Source organism: Pogona vitticeps, chromosome 7 (genome assembly GCF_051106095.1).
Source record: "Pogona vitticeps strain Pit_001003342236 chromosome 7, PviZW2.1, whole genome shotgun sequence".
Lineage (NCBI taxonomy): Eukaryota > Metazoa > Chordata > Lepidosauria > Squamata > Agamidae > Pogona > Pogona vitticeps.
Window position 1 is genome coordinate 2,768,761 of NC_135789.1, and position 21,489 is coordinate 2,790,249.

Here is a 21,489-nt window from a genome sequence, read left to right on the forward strand (position 1 = left end):
CGGAACCTCTGAAGAAACAGAAGGAAGCGCCGGCCTCGTCGTTCCGGACCTCGTCGGGAGCTCTTTCCCCCATTCCGGAGAATGGCTCTAAGGAGGGGCCGCGAGAGGTCAGAAAAGGGAGCAGCCACAACTTCCACGCATGGCAGCCTCCGGGGCTAAAGACAGTTTTTAAGGGGCACCCCTTGCAGGCATGGGGTTCTGGGGTTCTTTTGGCCCTTCACAAGACCCTTTGAGCGTGCACGCCGCGGAGCAGTCTGGAGGAAGCCTCCTGTTTCTGTCAGAATGCTGGAGACTCTTCCCCCCCCCCCAAACTCACACATACACAAGAACAAGAGAGGATCCTAAACTCTGTCTAAAACTAGGCCAGCCTACGCCGTCGTACAGTGTAAAGGGCAAAGGGACGAGGGAAAAGAAAGGAACAGAACCGCTGAAAGAAGGGGGGGGAAGCACAGACGTGAGAATGACAGGGGAAGCAGCAACACAAGGAAGAGGAGGCGCAGGTCACAGGCCGGAAAGGACAAAGAAGGCGGAGAGAGACCTCTCAAGGTCTGCCCCTCGCCCGATTCAACATACATAAACTGTGGCACTGAAAGAAAGAAAGAATGAATGAACGAACGACCCTTCCCAGTGGTATCAGCTGGAAACTAGAGCAAAGGATCTATGCTTCTGGTGAACAAATCCTGAGCTCAGAAATTCTTTCCAAGTCCCGGAAATGGAGAGAGGACACAATTCAGCCCCACAAAACCCTGCTGTCTGTTGTCCTAAACCTTCTTTGTTTAAAGAGTATAATTTAGGCTAGGAAGCCTTTTGTCCCTGCAGTTGGGAGTCAAACCACCCTGACAAGCTACTGACAAGCACCCAGAGATGGGCCTGGAAGTCCAGCTCCAAATCTCTTGAGTAGCTCTGGAGTCTTAAAACCACTTTCTCCAAGGATGTCAGCCAGGAATGGAGATGTGAACCCTGGCGCAAAGCTGTTCTAGAATTAAACCGGTAGGAGTTGGAGAGAGAGAGAGAACGTCGACAAGAAAAGCAGTGGGTGTAGTTAAATGGTTAACGGCAGCACCACATTTCCGGATGAGTATCGGGAGAGGATTCAAACAGAAACCAGAGTTGAAGGAGAGAGAGAGGGGGAAAAGCTAGAGACAGAGAAGGTGGGGAATCACCAGAGGCATCCAGGAAAAACGGGAGGAACCCTCTTGAAATACCTAAGTTTGGTATTAAAGGGGCCTAAAGCAATCCTACGGGGTGCCTTCCCGACCCCTGTGGGACCAACAGACACCCCCTGGAGTCTCTATGCTAACAGGGACACAAAGAACACAGGGTTCAAAAGCTGTCGCCAGGAAAAGGGGAAGGAGGAAACAACGCATCGGAAAGAGATGACAGAAGGATCCAAGTGAGGCAGGGGGTGCCAGGAAGAGAGAGAGAAGAGACTCGTCGGGCATTGGTGCCTCCGCTCATTGGGGAACGGAGTGCCTGCAAACGCCCGGGGGGGGGGGGGCCACAGGAGAAAGGAGAAGACCAGAGACGCCATGGGGTTAACTAAGGGACGGGACATAAAGCATTCTATAGAGCCAGAATCTTTATGTGCGAAGGAAGCAAACTGAAAATACCTAGGCATATCCTTATCAAGGAAGAGCCTGTGAAGACACAGAAAGCGTTCATTAGTGCAGCCCAAAGCGCAAACAGCTGAGAAGGGGGAAAAAGAAAAAAGCAGACGGGGGGGGGGACAACAACCACAACCACCCAACGCTAGGACAAAACAACCAAGCCGCAACTTATTTGCACATTACGAACAAAGAGAACACGGAACGGGTCCCCTTTCACTGGCACACGGACCCGTCCGAGGGCAGGAGCCCAATCCGAGGCCTCGTGAGACTTGGGGGGGGGGGGAAGACATCCATGGGTTGAGCATCAGTACCGGTTCAGTGATCTGATGGGGCAGTAGAGCATCAGGGCCTCCACGGCCAAGAGAGGGGGTGTGTGTAGGGAGGACACACCGTGTGTCCCGAGGACCCTAAACAGGACAAGCCAAACCCCTTGGAAGCGATGCTCTGGCGGCCAAAAGAGAACCTGGGGGAGGAGGTGGGCCCCTAACTCAGCCGCATGCTGGGCAGCAGCTCCCGACCTTGGGTCACCCAGGTGTTCTTGGGACGACGACTCCCAGAAATCTTGGCCAGCCCCCAGCGGGTGGTGAAAAGGCTTCTGGGAGTGGCAGTCCAAGACCCTCTGGGTGACCCAAGGTGGGGAAACCACTGGACTGAGAGGTTTCCCCGAATAAAACCTCACTTGGGGTTCCCATCATGACCTGCACAGGTGGCCACGCAAGGATCCGGAAGAAGAGGAAGCATCTGGAAAAGCCAAAAGCGGTGGGCCCCATCGCCAGGGCGGCTCTTCTCCTCTGCTCCAGTGATTCCCCCCCCCCAATTTCTGCTGATGCTCAGCTGGAGAGCGGCTGCCCCGGCTCTGGCCAGCTTTGGACATGGAGGAGATCCTGACACAGGCCCACCGGACGTGAGGTGCGGAGGCTCCAGCAAAGCGACGCCCGAGGCCGATTCTTACCTGTTAGAGTTGTGTGACAGTCTCAAGTATTTCGCAGAGATGATGTTGAGAGACAGGATGGCGTCTACCGCCGCTTCGTCAACTTCCGGTTTGTTTCTGATGCGCCCTGAAGGTGCGGGTGGGGTTAAAAAAAAAAGACATACACATTCTTCTTGGCTTAAAGCTACCTTTGACAGAATCCAGTTTTGTAGGAAACAAAAATTCTGGGTAGTTGCTCAGGCTGGGACAGCATTTAAGTTGGGAGTTTCTCCATCTTCACCACCTTCTCAATACTATTATTGAACCCCGCCACTGAAGACAACTTCCTTTTTTTAAAAAAATGCCTCCCCTCCCAGCAAGTGTGTTGCTGTTATATGCCATCAAAACCCTTCCAGCTTCTGACGACAGCATGAACGTGTAACCCCGCCAAAGATCCTATCACGAACGGTCTGGCTCGAGGCTCTCAAAACTCAAGGCTGTGGCTTCCGTTCCTGAGTCACTCCATCTCACATCTGGGTCTTTCTCTTCTCCAGCTGCCTTTTCTCTCCATGACTGCACCTAAGAGCGTGCCTGGCTTTCTTATTATATCCCCAAAGTATAATACGTCTCAGCGTTGTCAAGTTTTGCTGCCAGGGAGCATTCGGGGTGGAATTCCCACCACGGGAAGGCTCAATACCAGGAGAGTGGCTGGAGTTGCACGGCCGCTAAAACCGTTTTCTCCTATCGAGCATCCTTAACGGACTCTGCCTGCGGATGACACTTGAGATGCCGAAGCCCCACATATTTAGGTGCCTATTAGAGAGACTGGACCCAGGAGGGTGTGAAAAAGCGAACTGACCTGAAAGAGGGGAAGATTGGGGGGGTGGGGGTGGCGATACTTACCCACCACCAGCTCTCTCACGTCTTTCCAATGCAGCTCGTTTCCTTTCTCGTGGATAATGGTGACGGTGATCCTTCGCTGTATTCCCTGAGGGAAGGGGGGGCAGGGGAGGATAAATTAGCCTCATCTCCTTTAGAGCAACACACAAGCCTGCAGCGAGGACGTAGCGAGTTCTATCATCCTCCACCTCAGTCTGAAGTCACGTTAAAAGACAAGAGGTGCTGATCCAAACCGCGCAGGGCAGCCGGGCCTCAACACAGCGCAAGCATGACCTCAATTCCAGCCTCACGATACCTGATGAAGCAGGAACGTCCCCTGGCAAGGAAGACCCCCGGTGTGGTCAACGATGGCAGGGATGTATCTGCAGGGGGGAGAGAAGAGAGAGCACAATGCCCAGGTGAGAGGCTGAAGAGGGAGGGAGGGAGGGAGGAACTCGCCAAGAGGACTGGCCAAGCGCCTTCCTAGAGGCCGGGGCTCACGTTCTATCAAAAGCCCCCACAATCAGTTCCTGTGTCAGATATCAGGCAAGCCCGCCTGTGGAGTGGAACCTGTGCCTCCGTCTCGTCCGCCCAGAGGAGTGGCGTGGCAAAGACTGGAGGCGCCGGGCGCTCAGCTCCTCTGCCCAAACAACGCTCAACCGCTTGAAGGTCCCCCTTTGGCGACTCCTCTAAACTGGGCCCACGGAGCCACCCCACCTCTTTTTGTTTCGCCGGATCTATTCCGGCTTCCTGGGTTGCAAAAGTGGAACCACTCCCAGAGAAATTAAAAAGGTCTGCGCACACGCACACACACACCATTATGCAGGCTGCAGGGGTTAATGTCCCTTGTGGGATCATGGCCACCCCCCACCCTTACAGATCAACAGCATGGCTCAAGCTAGCTGATCTGCCAGACGTAGGAGGAGAAAACAAGGCCAACACTTACTCTCCAGTGGGCTCCAACTCACTGATTTCAAACCAGACCAGGAGATCGTATTTGGTCACGCTCTGCCCCAAATTAGGCTTACTCATCGTGTTAAGCTTGGTAGCTGGGACTAAAAGGGGGGGAGGGGAGAGAAAAAAAGGTCCATTTACTGATTTTTTTAAAAATTAAACTCATGCAAATGCTTCAAAGGTCATTCCTATAGTTGCAAGAAGAATCTTTATTTCACAAAGAAAAATAAAAGGGATTTTTTAGGATCCTAGTCAGGCCCACATACAATGCACCAATGTGTATGGCAGGCCCTATCCCAAAATCCCTGGAAAGGCCTGGAAATTGCCCGACCCTGGGCTTTCCTAGAAGCCACACTGCTCTCTCAGAACATGAGGAAGTCTTCAGTTAACTACAGCAGGAAGTCTTCAGTTAACTAACTACAGCAGGAAGTCTTCGGTTAACTACAGCAGGAAGTCTTCGGTTAACTAATTACAGCAGGAAGTCTTCGGTTAACTACAGCAGGAAGTCCTCGGTTAACTACAGCAGGGAAGGGAAATCTCACACCTTCCAGATGTTGATAAAATATGGCTCCCATCCTACCTCACCATCAACCCAATGAGCTGGGACTGATAGGAAATTAGTTCAACAACATCTGGAGGGCCATCCATTTCCTCGCCCTGAGCTTCCCATTTCATCTAGCGGAGGAAATTTCTGTTGGAACCTCAGAAGAAAGCCGAGAATATAAAGCAACATCCAACCATATTTTAATATCTTGGTTTGTTTCAGCGTCACTAATCACGGTTTGGATGAAACATGAAACTCCTGTTAAGACGCTTTGTTCTGATGCTGCTCACCACAGCTTCTTCGCTAGGATGAAATGTGAAACAAATGAACTGAAGATTCCCAAGCCCTACTTAAAGCTAAAGGATGACTATTCAAAATAGGCTAAGACCGCTTGTCTGGAAAAGTGATGGAAGCAAAAGGCCAGGGGATCTGAGGTCTGGAGAGAAGGCGAGGAAAGGTTGTTCCTAGATCTACGGCACATGGAACATGGCTACTAACCATCTCGTTTGGGGAACCGCTCGGTCTGACAGCTGGGGATTGGTAGAAAGAGAAATGGTGGCAGCTGGTCGGCCCCGTCCTGGAAAGCTGCCACCGCAGAGGACGCGAGCAGGTTGGCATGCTCAGAGACCGTGTTCAGCACATGCACGTTTACATAGCCAGACATGAGATACCTGATCAACTCAATTTTTCTCTCATGGTCTGGAAAAAGGGAGTGGGAGGGTGAAAAATCCAGGGGAGGGGGAGAGATAGTGGGGAGAGGAAAAGGGAAAGATGGGAGGCAAGCAGGGAATGGCAAAACGGGAAGGAACATTTAAAAAGGGGTGTGTGTTTGTGTGGATTGGATATAGATCGGATGGGGCAGAGGAGGAGAGAAGAAAAAGAAAAGGTAACAGAAAAATTCAGCATGCACCAGTGGAAACAAAAACGAAGAAAATCCAAGGGAGCATTTACAGCAGGCCAAAGGGGGTCACGAAATGTTACTGAAAAATGCTGGAGCGCAGTTTAGGCGTAGGTAGGACAGAGATCCCGGACCAAGCAATGCACTCGGAGGGGGTCAGCGGCAGCCTCCCCTCCAGCTCTCTCCTTCTCTGCTCTGCGACTCGACCCATGGGTCAGCCAACCCCTTTCCTTGGGGCTGTGAAGAGAAGCCCCACGGATGGCCATCCAGATCTGATTTCAGGCCCACAGACGGAAACCCCCCCTCCCCAGGAAAGCGGTCCCTCTGTTGGTGTCCTCCCGTGCCCCATCCCTTCCAAGGCCCAAGGGACTGGCGTTTGGGCAGGCAGGCATGAGGGCCGAGGGGCCAGGGTGGGGGCGGGCAAGCGCCGAAGGAACTTCCTGTTTAAGAAGCCAGGGAAAGAGTTTCAGAAAAGCCATTGCACCGCCTATTTGCTCTCCTCTGGCTTGGCTCGACAGAAGCTACCGGGTGGAAAGAGAGAAGCGCCGTCCTCACCTGGCTTGGAGAGCGGCATGGGAGGAGGGAAGTATCGTCGGGATGGTTGCGGGGGGCTGCGGAGGAAGAAGGCAGCAAGTTACTCTTCTGGGGGGCGGGTTGTCTCCCCATCACAATAATTCCCACAAAATCAGGCAGCACCCGTGGGTGTTACAGACGGGCCTCATCCGAAGCCATCATGCTTGCTTGACCACCGCAGTCGTGGCCGTCACGCTCCTCTGTCCTCACCTCCCTCTAGGAATCGGTGCTTCCCAACCTTGGGTCAACCAGGGGTTCTCAGACTACAACTCCCAGAAATCCTGGCCAGCACCGCTGATAGGGAAGGTTTGCAGTCCAAGAACATCTGGAGACCATCTGGAGTTGGGAACCCCTGGTCCAGAAGGTAAAGAACCAGAACTGAAGACTCAGAACCCATGGGGCTATGCTGCCCTCGCCCACACCACACCGGCAGTGTGTCAAGCTCGCTCCTCCTTCCCTCGGTCTGAAGATCTTTCTTATGAACTAGAAAAGCCAATGCAGAGGGCGGGAGCCGCCGGACCTGGTGTGGCCGGGAAAGGGTACCTGTTGGGGTCCTGTCCTTGCTGATGGAGAGGGTGTTGCTGGTAGTGCCCAAAGACTTCAAACACGATCGGCTTCGACTTGATGTATTCCACAAAGGACTCGGTCACTTCCACAGAAATCTGGCGCGGAAGACCAAAGGCACGGTTTCAGCCTGACCCCCGGCGTCCCCCCCCCAAGACCAGCCAAGAGGACAGCTGGCCCTCTCCGACCGAGAAAGGTTCGAGGATGCCCGGTTCAGCGACCGTCTCTGCCACCGACCCTCCAACACCAACCCTCCCGGCTTTTTTCAAATAAAGCCGGAATTCGTGTCGTCTCAATGGGGAAAGAACAGCCGTCGGCCTCCTTCCACTTACATTCTGGACGTGATAAAAACCCAGCGGCGTCCCTCGGCCGTTGTTCTTCAGGGGCTCGGTCGAGAAGGCTTCGTCGTGTCGATGCAGAAAGCTAGCAGGAGAAGAAGGGTCCCGTTCAGCACGACTGACCTTCCACAAACTCCCTCCTCATGGGCACCGAGACCATTTAGGACAGGGGTAGATCAACGGCAGCCCCTCCTCGGTTTGCTCTTTTTATTATTTTTTTTAAACCACAACACCCATAATCCTTTACTACTGGTGATGCTGATTTGGACTGATGGGAGCAGCCATGGGCCTTCTGTTTCTTACCCTCCTGGGGTCCTCTTGGGGTGAAAGGTAGGATGTACAGGTAAATAAAATAAATAAAATACACTCATTTCCTCCCAGAAGGAGAGGTTTGCAGTCTCTATCCTGACGAACCATGGGATTTACTAAAATGTATCAGAAGCTGCTTCATACCAGGCTTTCCATGAGGGCCAGGGTTGCCCAATCTGACTCGCTGCATCTCTCGATATCCTGGGCATATCCTCTTGCCAACCACCTATCGCCCCTCCCCAAGCCATCTTTGTAAACAGAGACACTAGAATCTGAATCCTTGAATTTATACTCTTCCATTGGTCTGACTAGAGAGAGCAGTGAGCGTTTTGTTTGCCTAGTTTTGATCTTGCCCAGGAGGCATGAAGCTGACAGCAAAGACCGCTCGCAGTTGGAGCGGGAGAAGGTCCAACAAGCCGCACCTGATGCCCGGCGTGACCTGCTCACTTTCAAAAACGCTTCCTGATCGGCCACAACCGTCAGAGAAGTCTCCACGAGCAGACATACAGCAACTCCTCAACAGGCCCTTCAAGGTGGAAATGCTCACAGGAAGGCAGGAAAGTTTGAAACACGCCATCGGAAGGAAGCCCTTCCCGACTTCGGAGGATGCTGGACCCCCACAGCATCCGGAATTCCTGATCGTTGCCTGGGGGGGGTGTTGTGGGTTGGAGAGGCTGACGGCCAGCAACATCTGGGGTTATGCAACGGCTGGAAGTTTCTGTGCTTAAGTGCTAAAAAGGTGACCTGCAGTTGGGCTCGCCATAGAACTAATCCAGTTCAATCCGGATGTTCGTTTCTAGACTCCACGAGCTTACTTGAACTGGCAGAAGATGTCTGCGTATTCCGGGAGGATCCCACTGGCTTGGAGCACGGTCACGCGGAAAGTGAACACGCTGCCCAGCTTCAGGTGGTCGCCAACCTCTTCGGTAAAGCCTTCCACGGGCATCTTGCCATCCAGCAAGGTTCCAGACTTCAGATCTGTGGGGTGCAAAAAAAAAAAAAAAAAAAAAAAAAAAAAAAAAAAAAAAACAAAGAGAGAGAGAGAGAGAAAGAGAGAGGGTTATCTCACGCTTCTCTGAGGGTCGCAGCCGATCAGGAAATCCCGATGACGCGATCCTTCTTTCCTAAGGAGCTGCTCAAAACCACTTCTGGGATTCCCCAAGAACTGCCACGGTGGTGCCACTCCAGGCGTACTTGGAAGCTAGATTTCCTCACTCTTAGTTTCCAATACCATCAGGACCACCTTGTAGAGAAGGAGAGGCTACGAGATTCAGTCTTTTGTTAGCAGAGCTCTAGGCAATTCTCTGACAAAGGGGCGTCTTTTGAGACTCTGATTATTCCCTCATTACACAGAAGTTTGAGACAGACACCAAAAGGGCTCACTTTCAGGAAGAACTCAATTACGGCAGCTCTTCCGCCAGGCTGAGCCAGCTCAGCCCACTGAGAATGTGGCCTACTTTCTCTTCCTCATCATTTTTTCCTTTTGCACGACATGTTTTTTCAGAGCAAGGGTTAAGAGCAGACATTGTCTTGGCTTTTTAAACATATGTTTGTGCAACATACATACAGAACCCTTCCAGCCGTAGACTAGCATAATACTACAAAATCAAATAATCAATGAACTCCTTGTATCGAAATCACGAAATGTCTCACTTTACACGTTATAGGATACGGATTCAGAATAATACCCCAGGTAGGAATCATCACTTGGGTCCAGGCCTGTTGCCCCTTTATCTCTGGGTCCCAAAGGTGACCAGCGTCAACCCTTCCAAGACAGAGCACGAGGGACCCGCCAGTGACGCTGAGTCCACCCGCTCAAACGACGGTCTCTGATCTCCTTACCCAGGTCGTTCATTCTGTTGATTTCTTCCGGAGGGGTGATGCCTTCCGAGCTCTGCCCCTGTCCTTCCACAATTCTCAGCTCCTCCAAGGAGAGTCCCGAGCGGGTCATGGCGACGGACGAGAAGTTACTCTAAAGCACACACAGAGGGAAAAGCAAAGTGTCGAACCCATTCTCCTTGCTCCTTCGACTCAAGGAAACGACTGAACGGCCGGAGGTGTGCTGATATAAGGGGCTCAGTGAAGGCATCCGTTACCTTGTTAAAGTACTCGTTATCAAACGAGATCTTAGCCGTGCCAGACTGCCGAATTCCAGATCCATAATCGGGGGCTTCTTCGTCCGCTAAAAAAACAAACAAACAGGGAAAGCCTTCGGATCAGACCTCAGAGTAGCGGCAGCCAGCCTTTGAAAAATGTCACATTCAAGCGTTCCTTTGCAATGGGTTGCAGAACGAATGTGGTTTCTAACCAGGCATCGGGCAGCCCTTCAGAGAGCTGGGCCATTGCAGAGCATGGGGGTCCTGCTTCTGCAGAGGGGCGCAACACGCACCCCTCCCAAACGTTAACACGACTACTTATGACCCCATGACTACTGTGCTGCCTCCCCGAGGCGCGTCCCTGGAGAGAATGAGGAGGGAAACCCGGGCCCTGCCTCTCCACACCAGGGGCGAGGCGGCCTGGGATCCCCAGCCGGGCCAGGGGTGCGACCGGCCAGTGGGTTCGGATTCCAAAGCCTGCCTGGGGGCTGAATCCTACCAAGGCCACCCTCCCTCCTCCCACCACTTTCCCCGAGTCCTCCTTGGGCTGGCCGGGGGGGGGGGGCTAATGGGAGCGGTCGGCCCAAAGAGCTGGCCGGGGCCAAAGTGAGCGCGGGACACTTACCAGCTATAGCCTGGACAGCCACACGGAGAAATCCACGCACTTCCCCCTTCTCGCTGACCACGGCCACTCGGTGGATGAGTGGCACTGGGTAAAGGAGATTACTCAGGTATACAAAGGCCCTGAGGGAGGAAGGAAAAGAGAGGAGGAGGGATTATAAACAAGTATAAACCCACTGCGTTCTCACTTACAAAGCAAGATCCGCATTTGACAACCTAAACTGACATAATTATCGTTTTATCTGTTTCTAGCTCGGAGCTCTGGCACAGCATTAAACTCTCAGCACGGGCCTGCACATGTCACATGATCAGATTTCTGGAAATGCATAAAACCATAGCTGAGCGCTTGCCAGCAGTGAGTTAAACTACATGATGTTGGTTTATCAGAGGGCTCTTGAAATCATCACTAACCATCTACGCGCCTTGTGCTGATCTTTGCAAGCAAAGGGATTTAACTTCTCTCCGCCATGTCCTCTGAAGAGAGAACAGCCCTTTTAAAGGGGAATTAGGGTTTGATTTACTTCCCCCCCTTCTCTCCACATCCAAACTCATCCCCAAATATCATCCGACAATATTTGAAAGGTCATCGGTTTCATGGTTTTGAAGCCCCAGGGAAACAACAGGTGCAATATTATTATTATTTTCAGCAAGTAAACTGTGGACTAGTAACTTGCTGAGAGTGATTGCCAAGGCTGCATTAACCTTATTCCACCCCCCTCACCCTAACAGATGGAAGTTTCCTGAAATGAAGAGGAGGTGAGTAATGTAAAAATGTATGTTCACGTGATTAAAATATACATAATTCTATAACAAAAAATGTAGACAAATGGAAGTACAAAAGAAATAAGATTAATAAAGCACTAGCAACAGAAATGAAAATGCAAATATGAGCAGAAACAGCTGCAACTCAGCACTTGGAGAAATAAAAAAAAAATTCTAGTTCCTTTTTTCAGTCTGCTCGGCTATGACACAAACACCTATTGTGCCAGGAAGGAAAACAAAGTGCTGTGAGGAAAGACTGCCATGTCTATCCGTCTGGCTGTGCTTTTTTAATGGCACCCTTTCTATGAAATGAAGCCTCTGGTATAAAGCGAGGAGTTCGTTCCACTTCCCCGGGACAGGCTGCCGCCAGAAGCAAATCCAAGCCAATCTTAGGATAAAATCCACCCGAGGAGGAAAATGTTTCGAAGACGCGTGGAAGTGGCGGAAAGCGACACCTTCCCCTCGCCTTTTTCAATCCAACCCCCCCGACGGGGAAACTCTCCACTGCTCGCTGACCGGGGTTTCTCAAGCCCCTCAAGACCAGCGAGGAAGCTGAAGGATCGCGCTTTCTTCTTCCATTGCAAAACGGACGGGCCGGGGGTTCTCTCGAGCGCTTTGCGAAATAAGAGGCCAGCAGGTGGCTCCTGCCCGTGGGTAAGGGGTGCCGTTCGTGTCACCTGTCAGGAATCCTGACCCCGGCCCAGGGATGGGATCGGCGCTCTCCGGGGACCACGATAAAACCAAGATTCTGCCTTCCTGAGGGCTCCAGCCTGGGCTAACTTCAAAAAGGCATCCTTGCATGCCGTCATACACACACACACACACACACACACACCGGGTTGGGAGAAGGTGTCTCCATTCATCCCAGGCCTTGCAAAATCAAGGAGGCCTAAGCTGGTGCTCCCTGATCCCCAAGAGGCAGGATAAATACAACACAGCAGCTTCTGGCACACAAACCAGTGAACCACTCCCCTAAGGCTCTCTTTCAATCCGCCCTTCAGCCACTGAGATTGTTCCTGAAAAGAGCTGTGGGTCCCTGGAGCAAGAACAGAGAGGGGAATAAACTGCAAAAGTCCTTTATTCCTTATACTTTTACCACATCTCTGGGCCGGTCCTGCAAATGGCAAGAACTCTTTCTACCCGAGATAGACGACCCCTGGATGTTCCGCATAGTTACAATCCTCAATAGCCGCGAGCACAAGCTGACCTCCGTGAATTTGCCTACAGCTTTTTCAGAACCATCAAAGGTAACGGTAGGTACAAAGATCCCCACCAGAGGCTGTCGGAAGCAAACGCCCATCCGCCCAGGTGTTCTTGGAGTAAAACTCCCAGAATTCCTCACCACGAGCTGAGCTGGCAAGGATTTCTGGGAGATGTAGTCCAAGAACATCTGGGGACCCACAGTTGGGAACTGCTGCCCTAGGCAATCAAAGGTGGGGGGGGGGGTTGAGACAAGCCAATCACATGCAAAGGGCACTGGTTCCCTAGCTGTGGCTTACTGTTTTGGCTTATCACCACATCCTGCAGCACTGAATTCCACAGATCATTTAGGCACAGAGCGGGGGCTGTTCCTTCTGTTTGCCAGCTAAACTCAGAGAAAGACGGGCAAAGCTCGCTTTCCTTAACACGACACAGCCGCAGACTGAAAAAGGGTGGCGGGAGGGGAGCTACATGAGCAGAAAGATGGGTGAGAGGCAGATGCACACAAAAACCAAACTACAAACGAAATCAAACGTAAATTTCGGGGGTGACAAACAGAACTCAAGGAAATGGTTGTGGCGATGTTCTGTTTTCTTTAGATTAAATGCAACATTTTCCCTCCTGCTTGGGATGAGCAGAAAAACCGACGGGCGACGTGACAAGGGAAAAGGAATCGGACACAGGGACTCGCTCTTTCGCTCCGGGCCGCCTTCCCGTGGCTTCAAGTATCTCTGCTTGGCAGCCAAAGGAGCCACGGAGAATGGTGTGACCTGCAGGGTTCCCAGCAAGCCGCCATGCCAACGTGGACGTTGCCAACAAGGCTCCGGGGAATACTCGGGCACCTGAGACGGACGTCCCAGGAAACCTCCGATGGGCTCTGCTGGAAATGGCAGCAGGAAACGGTGCCTAATCTGCAGTCCGAAACCTGCCGGCATAATGGCGTTCCACGGATTTTGCTGTTCTCTCTGCCTTGCTAATCTCACGGCCAGAAAAGCCGCCGTGGTTCCATTACAGACAGGATCCCAGTTCAGGGTTAATGCGACCTCAGAACTGACAAACCACGGCTGCTGATCACGCAACAAAAGCCAAAATCAGAAACGGTGGTCTGGGTGGATTTACGAAACAACAGCACGTACCAACTAAGCTTTGGCTATAGAATGTAGGAACTCAAGTCTGAGTTTCTAGATCTAGTTACAGAGGTTTTGAAGGGGAAAAGATACAGGCAAGCTATGCGTTGAGGGGGAATGTGGGCAGAGATCAGGCAACCCACGTGGCCATCCAGCTGTCTGGGATAACAGTCCCCCCAACGCCCTACCACTGGCCATCCTGGAGGTGGGGGGGAGACTAAAGCGAGTTGTCGGCCAGACACATCTCAGGTGTTTGTGCACACAAAGGTTTCTAGCCGATTCCTTGTGAGGATCAGCCCCGGGAGTCAAGAGCCCAGGAGGGCGAAAGCGCCCCACCGTTGGCTTTTCTCAAGATTGAACCTCACCAACCTTCCCACTAAAATGAACCAAGGGGACCGGTCGTAAAACGGGTCATGCCCATCATTGAAGAGGTCCGATCCCTCCTCGGTCCCCACGTCGGAGCCGGTATCGTCCACATAGGCCTCGTCGTCAAAGTCCTCCATCTGGTCCTGCTGCTCGTCGGCCAGCTCGGTGAGGTCGGAGTCGGCCGTGGAGAAAGTGGGGGAGGGCGTGCGGTCTGCCAGGCGCTCGTTGACGCAGCCGTGGAAAATGGGGGAGCTAGATATATCGGTTAACGGAACACTTTTTGATTAGCGTGGCGAGGGAGGAGAGAGAAAGACAGGAATAGCTTCATTCAACAAAGGCAGTCTGTCGCCCGAGGCCCAGCTCACAGACCGCGAGCATCAATGTGCAAGCAAAGAAGGGGAGGCGAGGAGGAGACACCGGGGGGGGGGGGGCGGATTCAAGTTGAAAGGGGAAGGACTTCAGAAGGAACCCAACATAATCCGTAAGGAAGTGCACTGACGCACACGGCTATTTCTGGAACCTTGCGCTATGCTCGTGACACAAAGTTACGATTCCCAGCGCTTCCAGGTTTCTGCCTTCGGGCGAGAACCCCGGGCGCTTTCTGCAAAATGCAAAAGGCCGGCCAAAGTAGGAGAATTCGGGACTGGACCCATGGCGTGGACGGGAGGTCAAGGCAAGTGAGAATGCTTCCTCTCCACACTACCACCATCTCATCAAAAGCTCCCTGCTTATACTGTGACAGAGAGAAAACCACGAGGAAAAGAAGAAGAAAGGAGATTCCAGCTAAACGTGAGAAAGAACTTTCTGGCAGGAGGAATGGCTGGACAACCAGAGGAACTACCTGGGAGGGCTCGCTCCCCTTCACGGAGGGTTTCCACAGAGAGGTTGGGGGGGGGGGCCATCGAGGAAAGATGCTTTAGCTCTGTATTCCCTCACTGCTAAGGGCTTAAGGCCCGATGGTGCTTGAGATGATCCCTTCCAAGGCTATATTTCTAGGTGAAACACCTCTTCTTGAGCACCTTGTTGATGATATGCCATCATTTATATTTATCCTCCCAGCTGCTATCTGAAGTGGCGTGCTCTACACCTCTCCTGCACAATAAGCAGACGAAGTAAAGGATTGGACCGTCTGCGAAATCACTAGCCATCCTTTCTTCTTTTTTTTCCTTCCGGCGCATGTCGAAGGCATGCAGCGGCGACACTGAAAGAGCGACTAAGCAAAAAGAAAACAAAGACACACAGACAGACAAAAGACACGCAAAACCATTTGGGCCCAGGCACAGGAATGGCTTGCGGTCAATGGAGCAAAAGACTGAACGTCGAGATCCCCGACGGGCAGGAGCCGCAGAGGGGCAGAACGTGGGGGGTTTCCATCTGCCAGAATCCCTCCACCCCGGAGCATTTCCTCAACGGGAACTTCACCTGCTTCACTCCGTTTTCATGTAGAAATCAAACTCAGGAGAGGGAAGATGGGCACTAAATGCTTAAATGCTGGCCTCTAGTGAAGAAAAGGGTGGCTCAAACGCCGAACTTTTGAGAGGGGCACAGATTACGTCGGCTTACATGTTTGTGTGTCCCGAGCTGTCACGCCAGGACCGACTTATCACAACCTGAACAGGGCATTCAAGGTAAGGGAGGTATTTAAGGAGCGGCTTCACCGGCTCCACTCCCCCAGTGAGCTTCCGTGGCCGAGTGGGGATTCGAACCATGTTCTCCAGGTAATGGCCCTCTACCCACTACACCACACTGGGAATCCACATACTTAGCAAAGCATCAATGGCCCACTGAGCAAATCCAGGTGGGGCCCCTTTTCAAACAGACCCACAAAAATTCTACACCTATTTTGACGTCTTAGGGGGAGGGTGCTTCCAGACAGAGGCCACAAACAGCCACAAGGGCACGACATGGCTAAATCTAGCTTTGTCTCCCAAACAGATGCCCTGTGGTAAGTGGGGAGGGACAGAAAAAGAAAAAACCACCCAGAAGGTGTGGATGGATTACAAATGGAAGGCAACAATGGGGTTTGGAACCCACACATAAAAATTCATGAATGAAGCAGGGCTGTTTCACAACAGAAGTCACATCTGGAAGCACCCTGCAAGCGAACGCCACATTAACAGGACAGAAGAACGACAGCGCAGAAAGAAAAGTTACCCCCTGGAATCTGGCCCAATCTGGTCCTAGGCGGCGCTCCGAATGACGCCGATCTGGACGCTGAAGCTTCAGTTTTGGAAAGTCTTGAGTTTGTTCCAGCTAGTACGTATAAAACCCTCTCCCGGCCCTCAAAAACTGTGCTCTTGCAAAGCTGACCTTGGTTGACCAACCAGAGCCTGTGGGTCACCTACCTGCCAACCAGCTTGAACCAATGGAAACGGTCGTAAAAAGGGTCGCTCCCGGTCATGGCGCTCTCCCCCTCCTCCTGTGTGTTCGAGGCCATTTCTCCCGCCCGGTCGTACATCTCCCGCATCAGCTCCAGCCTCTGCCTGTGATGCAATTTTTTAAAAAAAGAGTTGCCAAGAAATCAGCGCTCAACCAGACCGAGTGAAATAAGTTGAAACCGCTTTCTCAAATCGGGTACGCTTCTGGTTGCATCGAGTGGTATCTGTTGATTGGTTTTATTTTTATTTCTTTGCTGCAGTGATTTATGATTTGTTGTAAACCACCCAGAATAGTATGTTGCACTAATATACAAATCGAAGATATAAATAAATAGAACAAATCAATACTCCTCCAAATATTAATTTTCTTTCCATTGCCCAACAGAGTTAGGAAACCCAGGGCTCACCCCCTATTTGAAGGACCACTCCCATGATCTCTTACGACCGGCCATGCTGGCTCGGACTTCTGTCAGTCCAGAAATCATCTGAAGGACCAACGTTTCCCACCTCTGTGGGCACAAGATCTATTGATAGATCATTTGGTGACTTGCTGGAGATCAGAAAGGGTCCCCAACAACTCCCGATTGTTACGATGATCCTGATCTTTAGATGTATGTTAAACTTTTGTGAGCCCCAGAGTTGAAGCCCGAGTCGACCCTCTCCTTGCACTTTCTCAGTCCTCTTCCAGAGAAACCTAGCCTGCAACACCCCCCCTCCCATGCAGCCATCATGGATGGCCACACACTGAGTTGAGGGACAGCTGTCATGGTGTGGAAAAAGGACCCAAAGCGATTTCTTCTTCTGTTGCATCCTCTCAAGATGGAAAGGTGGAAAAAGACAGGGGGCCCGGCACTCTGAAAATGAACTTATTTCCCAGACAGGATCTTGACAACAGGCAGGGGATTCTAGCCTGTGCTCTCAACAACATACTTGAGCTTTTCCAGGGACCAGTAATGAGTTGCGCCGTTCTTCAGATCCTGGACTTCCACGGCCACCACCGTCCGAGGGAAAGGTCTGCACTCCTCTGGGGTCTTCTCCATTTCTGGGGGCAGGAGTTCCGGAGGCAGCGGGGAGTAAAGCGTGTCAGTCAGCAAGACAAACTGGAATTGGACCTGGAGGGAGAGAAAGCGAGGTAGGAAACGGTGAGTCCTGGTTGACCAAATCAACCAAGGAGTTGGTTGCCCTCATTTCTATGCTTTGTCTATTGATACTCCCCAACAGATCAGAGACCCGGTCGAGCCAACTCTATACACCGAGACCTTCCAATGTTTCCCAACGTGGAGAGAGGGAAGGAGGGAAAGGGTTTGTATGGGGATAAACAAACAGAAACTTGAAATATCAGTGCAAGACATTTTGGCTTCTGCAGAAGGCAGAAACCAAAACATCCTCCCACAATGTTTCAATTTTTCTCCCACTAAATACATGCTGGAAACGATGAACTGCCTGCTCCTGGGTTCAAACGTTTGCTTCCTCTTTCTCTCCACGGAAGGAGGTTGCCGGACAGGCAAGCCGAGAGATAAGAAGGCCAACAGACCTGAATGTGTGAGCATGGAATTACAAAATTTTTATGGGTAAGGTTCCATTCATCCAGTGAGGTTAGTCTACACAGTCATCCATCACGAGTCCTTAAAGGGCCAGGAGAATCTCTGTTGCTGTTTCCAAAGCCAGAAAGAGATCCCCTTCCACCTCAAATCCCGCGTGCCTGAGCACAATCCGTGCTCCCTCCAGGAATCGGGACACCAGTGTGCGGGGAGTGAGCTCTCCGGAACCCCCCCTACCTTCTTTTTCAGCTCCACGCTGATGGCGTTGCCTTCTTTCAGGTAGACGGCGTTGCCCCACAGCTGATCCCTTAAGGAAGTGAACTGGTGGAACTTCCATTTCCGGAAAGCCCACTGGGCCAGGTCGTACTCGCGCTGCGTCCAGGGCACTGCGGGAGGGAACAGAAAGGGCGTGGGCTCACTGGGGGTGCTGGGGCCACCCTCCTGCACGAGGGCACGATTACAGAGGCACAAAGCAAGCGTCCTTTCTGGAAGGGGCTCCCCAAAGAAAGATGGCGGGTGGTAACACTTAACAGTCTTTCCTCTACAGGGTCAAAGGCTCCCCTTCTGGTGCCAGCACGTAAAGACCGAGGAGTCTCATTCTGTATCTGGTTTTTACACCCATGACATAAATCATGGTTTGGAAATATTTCTAACACACACACACCGCGTATGCGGACGTGCACGTTTATCAGTGTTTTCTTGTGTTGCGCACCCACGTACAGTGCGGCACAAATTAATCCGTGCCTTTTAAATGGAAGTACCTTTCAAAGTCCTTCACAGAACCTCAGACCCCAGAATTCTGCTCAGCAAAGGCAGAACGGCTAAAGCAGTGTCCATCGTAACCATGGAAGGCAGATGCACCTAAAATGTGCTTCGGATGGAATGAACCAATGATGCTGGCAAAGTACGGCTCTCTTGGGCTGCGTAAAGGGGGGGGAGGGGCAGGTCCTTCAAATACGTTTCTGTAAAGCAGCCACAAGAATCTCAAGAGCGGCACACACTCCGGGGTCCTCTCCGGTCACTGCCGCTGACACCAGCCCAGAAAGACGTGGGGAACTCACCCTCCTCCTCTTCTTCTTCCTCCTCCTCCTCCTCGGTGGTCTCGGCCGCCAGCGACCGGGTCTCCACCTGCTTCTGCAAGGCCTGGAGCTTACTCTCGTAGTCCTGAAGGGGAAAGAAGACAGACGGACGTGGGAGGGGAAAGAGAGAAGCAAAAAGCAGACAGCTGGAAGAACACATCAAGACAGAACAATCCTCTGGAGAAAGAGAGCCGTCCTTTTCTCATCCACTCCACTTTCAGGAAGACCAGGCCCTTCCCTTGTTTCAGGTGACGGTTCCTACAGCCCCTTATGGTTCGCCAAGCGATGGGCCAAAAGCGCTCTAACCCCGGGCTCTGGAACTCACGGGAGGAGCGGGCCGTCAGCGGGGCTGCCTCGGAGCCTTGCGGCTTCTCTGCCCACCAGCCAGGATCCTCGCCTATCGCTGTGGTCCATGTCCTTCCTTCCTTCCCGTTGGCCGACCCCCAACGGGCACGGTCCGGCTGAGGTATCAAAGGGGAACCCTTGCTCCAGCGTTAAGTCACAGGCTTTAGAACAAAAAGGGAACGGGATCCCGCACTTCGAGGTCACACACTGGCAGACCAAAAAAAAAAAAAGCCCTCCATGGATCGTACTTAGGAAGCAAGTTGAAAGAAAGCCGACAGAAGAGATGCACAGAAAAGAAACGGAGCCGATCTCATTCACACATAGATGCTCGGGAACAAAGACAGACACCAGGTCAAGCCAGAAAGCGTGGCCTAGACCAGTGGGTTCCCAGGCTTGGGTCCCCCAGACGTTCTCGGACTGCAACTCCCAGAAGCCTTCACCACAAGCTGGGCTGGCCAGGATTTCTGGGAGTGGCCGTCCAAGGACATCTGGAGAACCAGGGTCAGGAAGCCACTGCGTCTAGAACATTAACAAGCAACCCACATATCTGTGGGCTCCTTCCCGCAAGAAGAAATGGGGTAGGGCTGTCATCACAGAATCCCAGGGAGGGGGAGGTTAGGATAAACGGAATTGAGAAAAATGGGGAATGTAATTAACCCTCCCCTGGCAGTGTAATTTTGTTCATATTCAGTCAATGAGTTCCATGCTGTTGACTCCCATACAGTTTTCCTAGTATAAATACATCTTTTGTGCTTTTTGAAAAATCATCACACTGCAAAAATTCTGAGAAGGGGTATTTCAAAAGATGATTGGTTCCTATATTCCTGCCCAAGGCTATAATTATATCAGTGTATATTAAAAACCCGAACCAAAGGGGTGCTCTGCTCACCCCCATACCCTGTTGGGACTATAAAACTCAGCAGTCCGAAGCAGCCGGCCAATAACTACAGAGTGAGGGAGTCAGCCCAATAGACCAGAAAGATGCCAATTCCATTTTTGAAATGGAAAAGGTGTAAATAAAAAGAAACAGGCTGGAATGAAATCCACATGGATTCTGTGAGGGCAAGGCTCATGTGACTCCTGAATTACCCATGTGATTTCTTTCTTTCTTCTTTTAAATGCAATATGACAATCTAGCAATTATGTGCCCCTTCCTGGGAGGACTGGATATTCCATATAGAAGGCCTGAATTATTTCTGGAGAGCCCCTCCTGGGACCCCAACCTTTCCTCCCCTCTCTACTGCACACAGAAACAGCTCCTAAGCTATTGGTAACAAAAGAAAAAAAGAGGAGGGGGGCGCGAGGCGGAGGGGTTCGATTTCCCAGTCTTCAAATTAAAAAAAAAAAAGGCCAAGCCACATTTGATGAATGAAAAGAAATGGCCTAGTTAAAAATAAGCCTGCTTCCCCGGCAACGCAGCGGAGTGAAGCTAGCCGGCTGCCCTCGCCTCCCTGGGAATATTCGGCATCATTTACAGACCCGGGGGGGGGGGGGGGAAAGTCAAGCAATGGCTGAATTAAAGTTTCGGGAGTAGAGATCCTTTTTTTTCTTTCTTGCTGTTGTTATCGGACGTTGAAAAATTAAAACTCCACACACCCTCTCTATAGCAAAGTCGCTCCCAGGCTACTTTGTTCCCCAAAAAACATCACGCTTGTGTTCCGGTTTGCTGAAAGGCAGGCTTTAAAAAAAAAAAAAAGGATCAGGGGGTGTGTGGGAGAAGGAATGCCGTGGGGAGAAGCCACTCCGGCTGCCTGAAACCGGATCATCTCGGCCACCTCTTTCTTCTGTCGCAGAGCCTGGCCCTGCACCACCGACGGGCCAAGGAGGCTCCGTTGCCCCAAAACAGATCCGAAAGGTGCCAAGACCATAAGAGAAACCCCCGCTGGATTCACGGCTCCTCCTGAGGAGTCCCCCACCCTCCGGACCCTGGCTGAGATCCTGTGGACAGCCTGAGACCTACAATGCCCCTGGCCCATCGGACCCGCCCAGGCTGTCCGCTGACGGCTGCCAGGCCAGCGGCGATGAGTGCCCCTTTCGAGGCCAGCTTCCTCATCGGCCGGACGAGGGAGCCGGAAGCTGCTGGGTGCAAAGCGGCCACACGTCGGGCCGGCTGCACTCCACAGGGCCAACGGTTTGCTCCGAGATTTTCGGCCTTTCCGGACTTCCATTTGGGGACATCAGGCCTGGCTCTGGCAAGAGTCGAGAGGGTGGGATTAGCGACCTTCGACGAACGAAACTGTCGTCGGCTCAACAGGTTCACGAATCCAATCCAGGGCTTCAGCCCACCCCCTGCGGTCCCGTCGCTTCCACCCCAGTTTTGACACACCGGGTTCCTCCGCTTGCGAAACCGCGGCAAGGGTAAGTGGGGCCATTATCCCATTCCTGAAACAGGACGGCC

General features: G+C 52.1%; 1 protein-coding gene across 21 annotated transcripts in view; it reads right to left on the minus strand.

Annotated features, from left to right (window-relative positions):
* KIF1B (kinesin family member 1B) overlaps positions 1 to 21,489 on the minus strand; it is a 90,071-nt gene that overhangs the window by 6,439 nt on the left and 62,143 nt on the right. For 8 of the 21 annotated variants that reach the window (XM_078379220.1, XM_078379219.1, XM_078379214.1 and 5 more), the window contains 17 exons: positions 18,729 to 18,831; positions 17,905 to 18,053; positions 17,057 to 17,238; positions 16,094 to 16,231; positions 13,752 to 14,024; positions 10,298 to 10,416; positions 9,673 to 9,758; positions 9,419 to 9,548; positions 8,392 to 8,554; positions 7,262 to 7,352; positions 6,909 to 7,027; positions 6,348 to 6,403; positions 4,343 to 4,451; positions 3,713 to 3,779; positions 3,421 to 3,505; positions 2,560 to 2,665; positions 1,611 to 1,637 (listed from right to left, as the gene is read on the minus strand). In XM_078379220.1, the coding sequence (XP_078235346.1) occupies positions 1,611 to 1,637; positions 2,560 to 2,665; positions 3,421 to 3,505; positions 3,713 to 3,779; positions 4,343 to 4,451; positions 6,348 to 6,403; positions 6,909 to 7,027; positions 7,262 to 7,352; positions 8,392 to 8,554; positions 9,419 to 9,548; positions 9,673 to 9,758; positions 10,298 to 10,416; positions 13,752 to 14,024; positions 16,094 to 16,231; positions 17,057 to 17,238; positions 17,905 to 18,053; positions 18,729 to 18,831 (2,003 nt within the window). The remainder of the gene's footprint in view (positions 1 to 1,610; positions 1,638 to 2,559; positions 2,666 to 3,420; positions 3,506 to 3,712; positions 3,780 to 4,342; positions 4,452 to 6,347; positions 6,404 to 6,908; positions 7,028 to 7,261; positions 7,353 to 8,391; positions 8,555 to 9,418; positions 9,549 to 9,672; positions 9,759 to 10,297; positions 10,417 to 13,751; positions 14,025 to 16,093; positions 16,232 to 17,056; positions 17,239 to 17,904; positions 18,054 to 18,728; positions 18,832 to 21,489) is intronic. The other 13 variants (XM_072977559.2, XM_072977558.2, XM_072977557.2 and 10 more) reach the window with 5 other exon arrangements.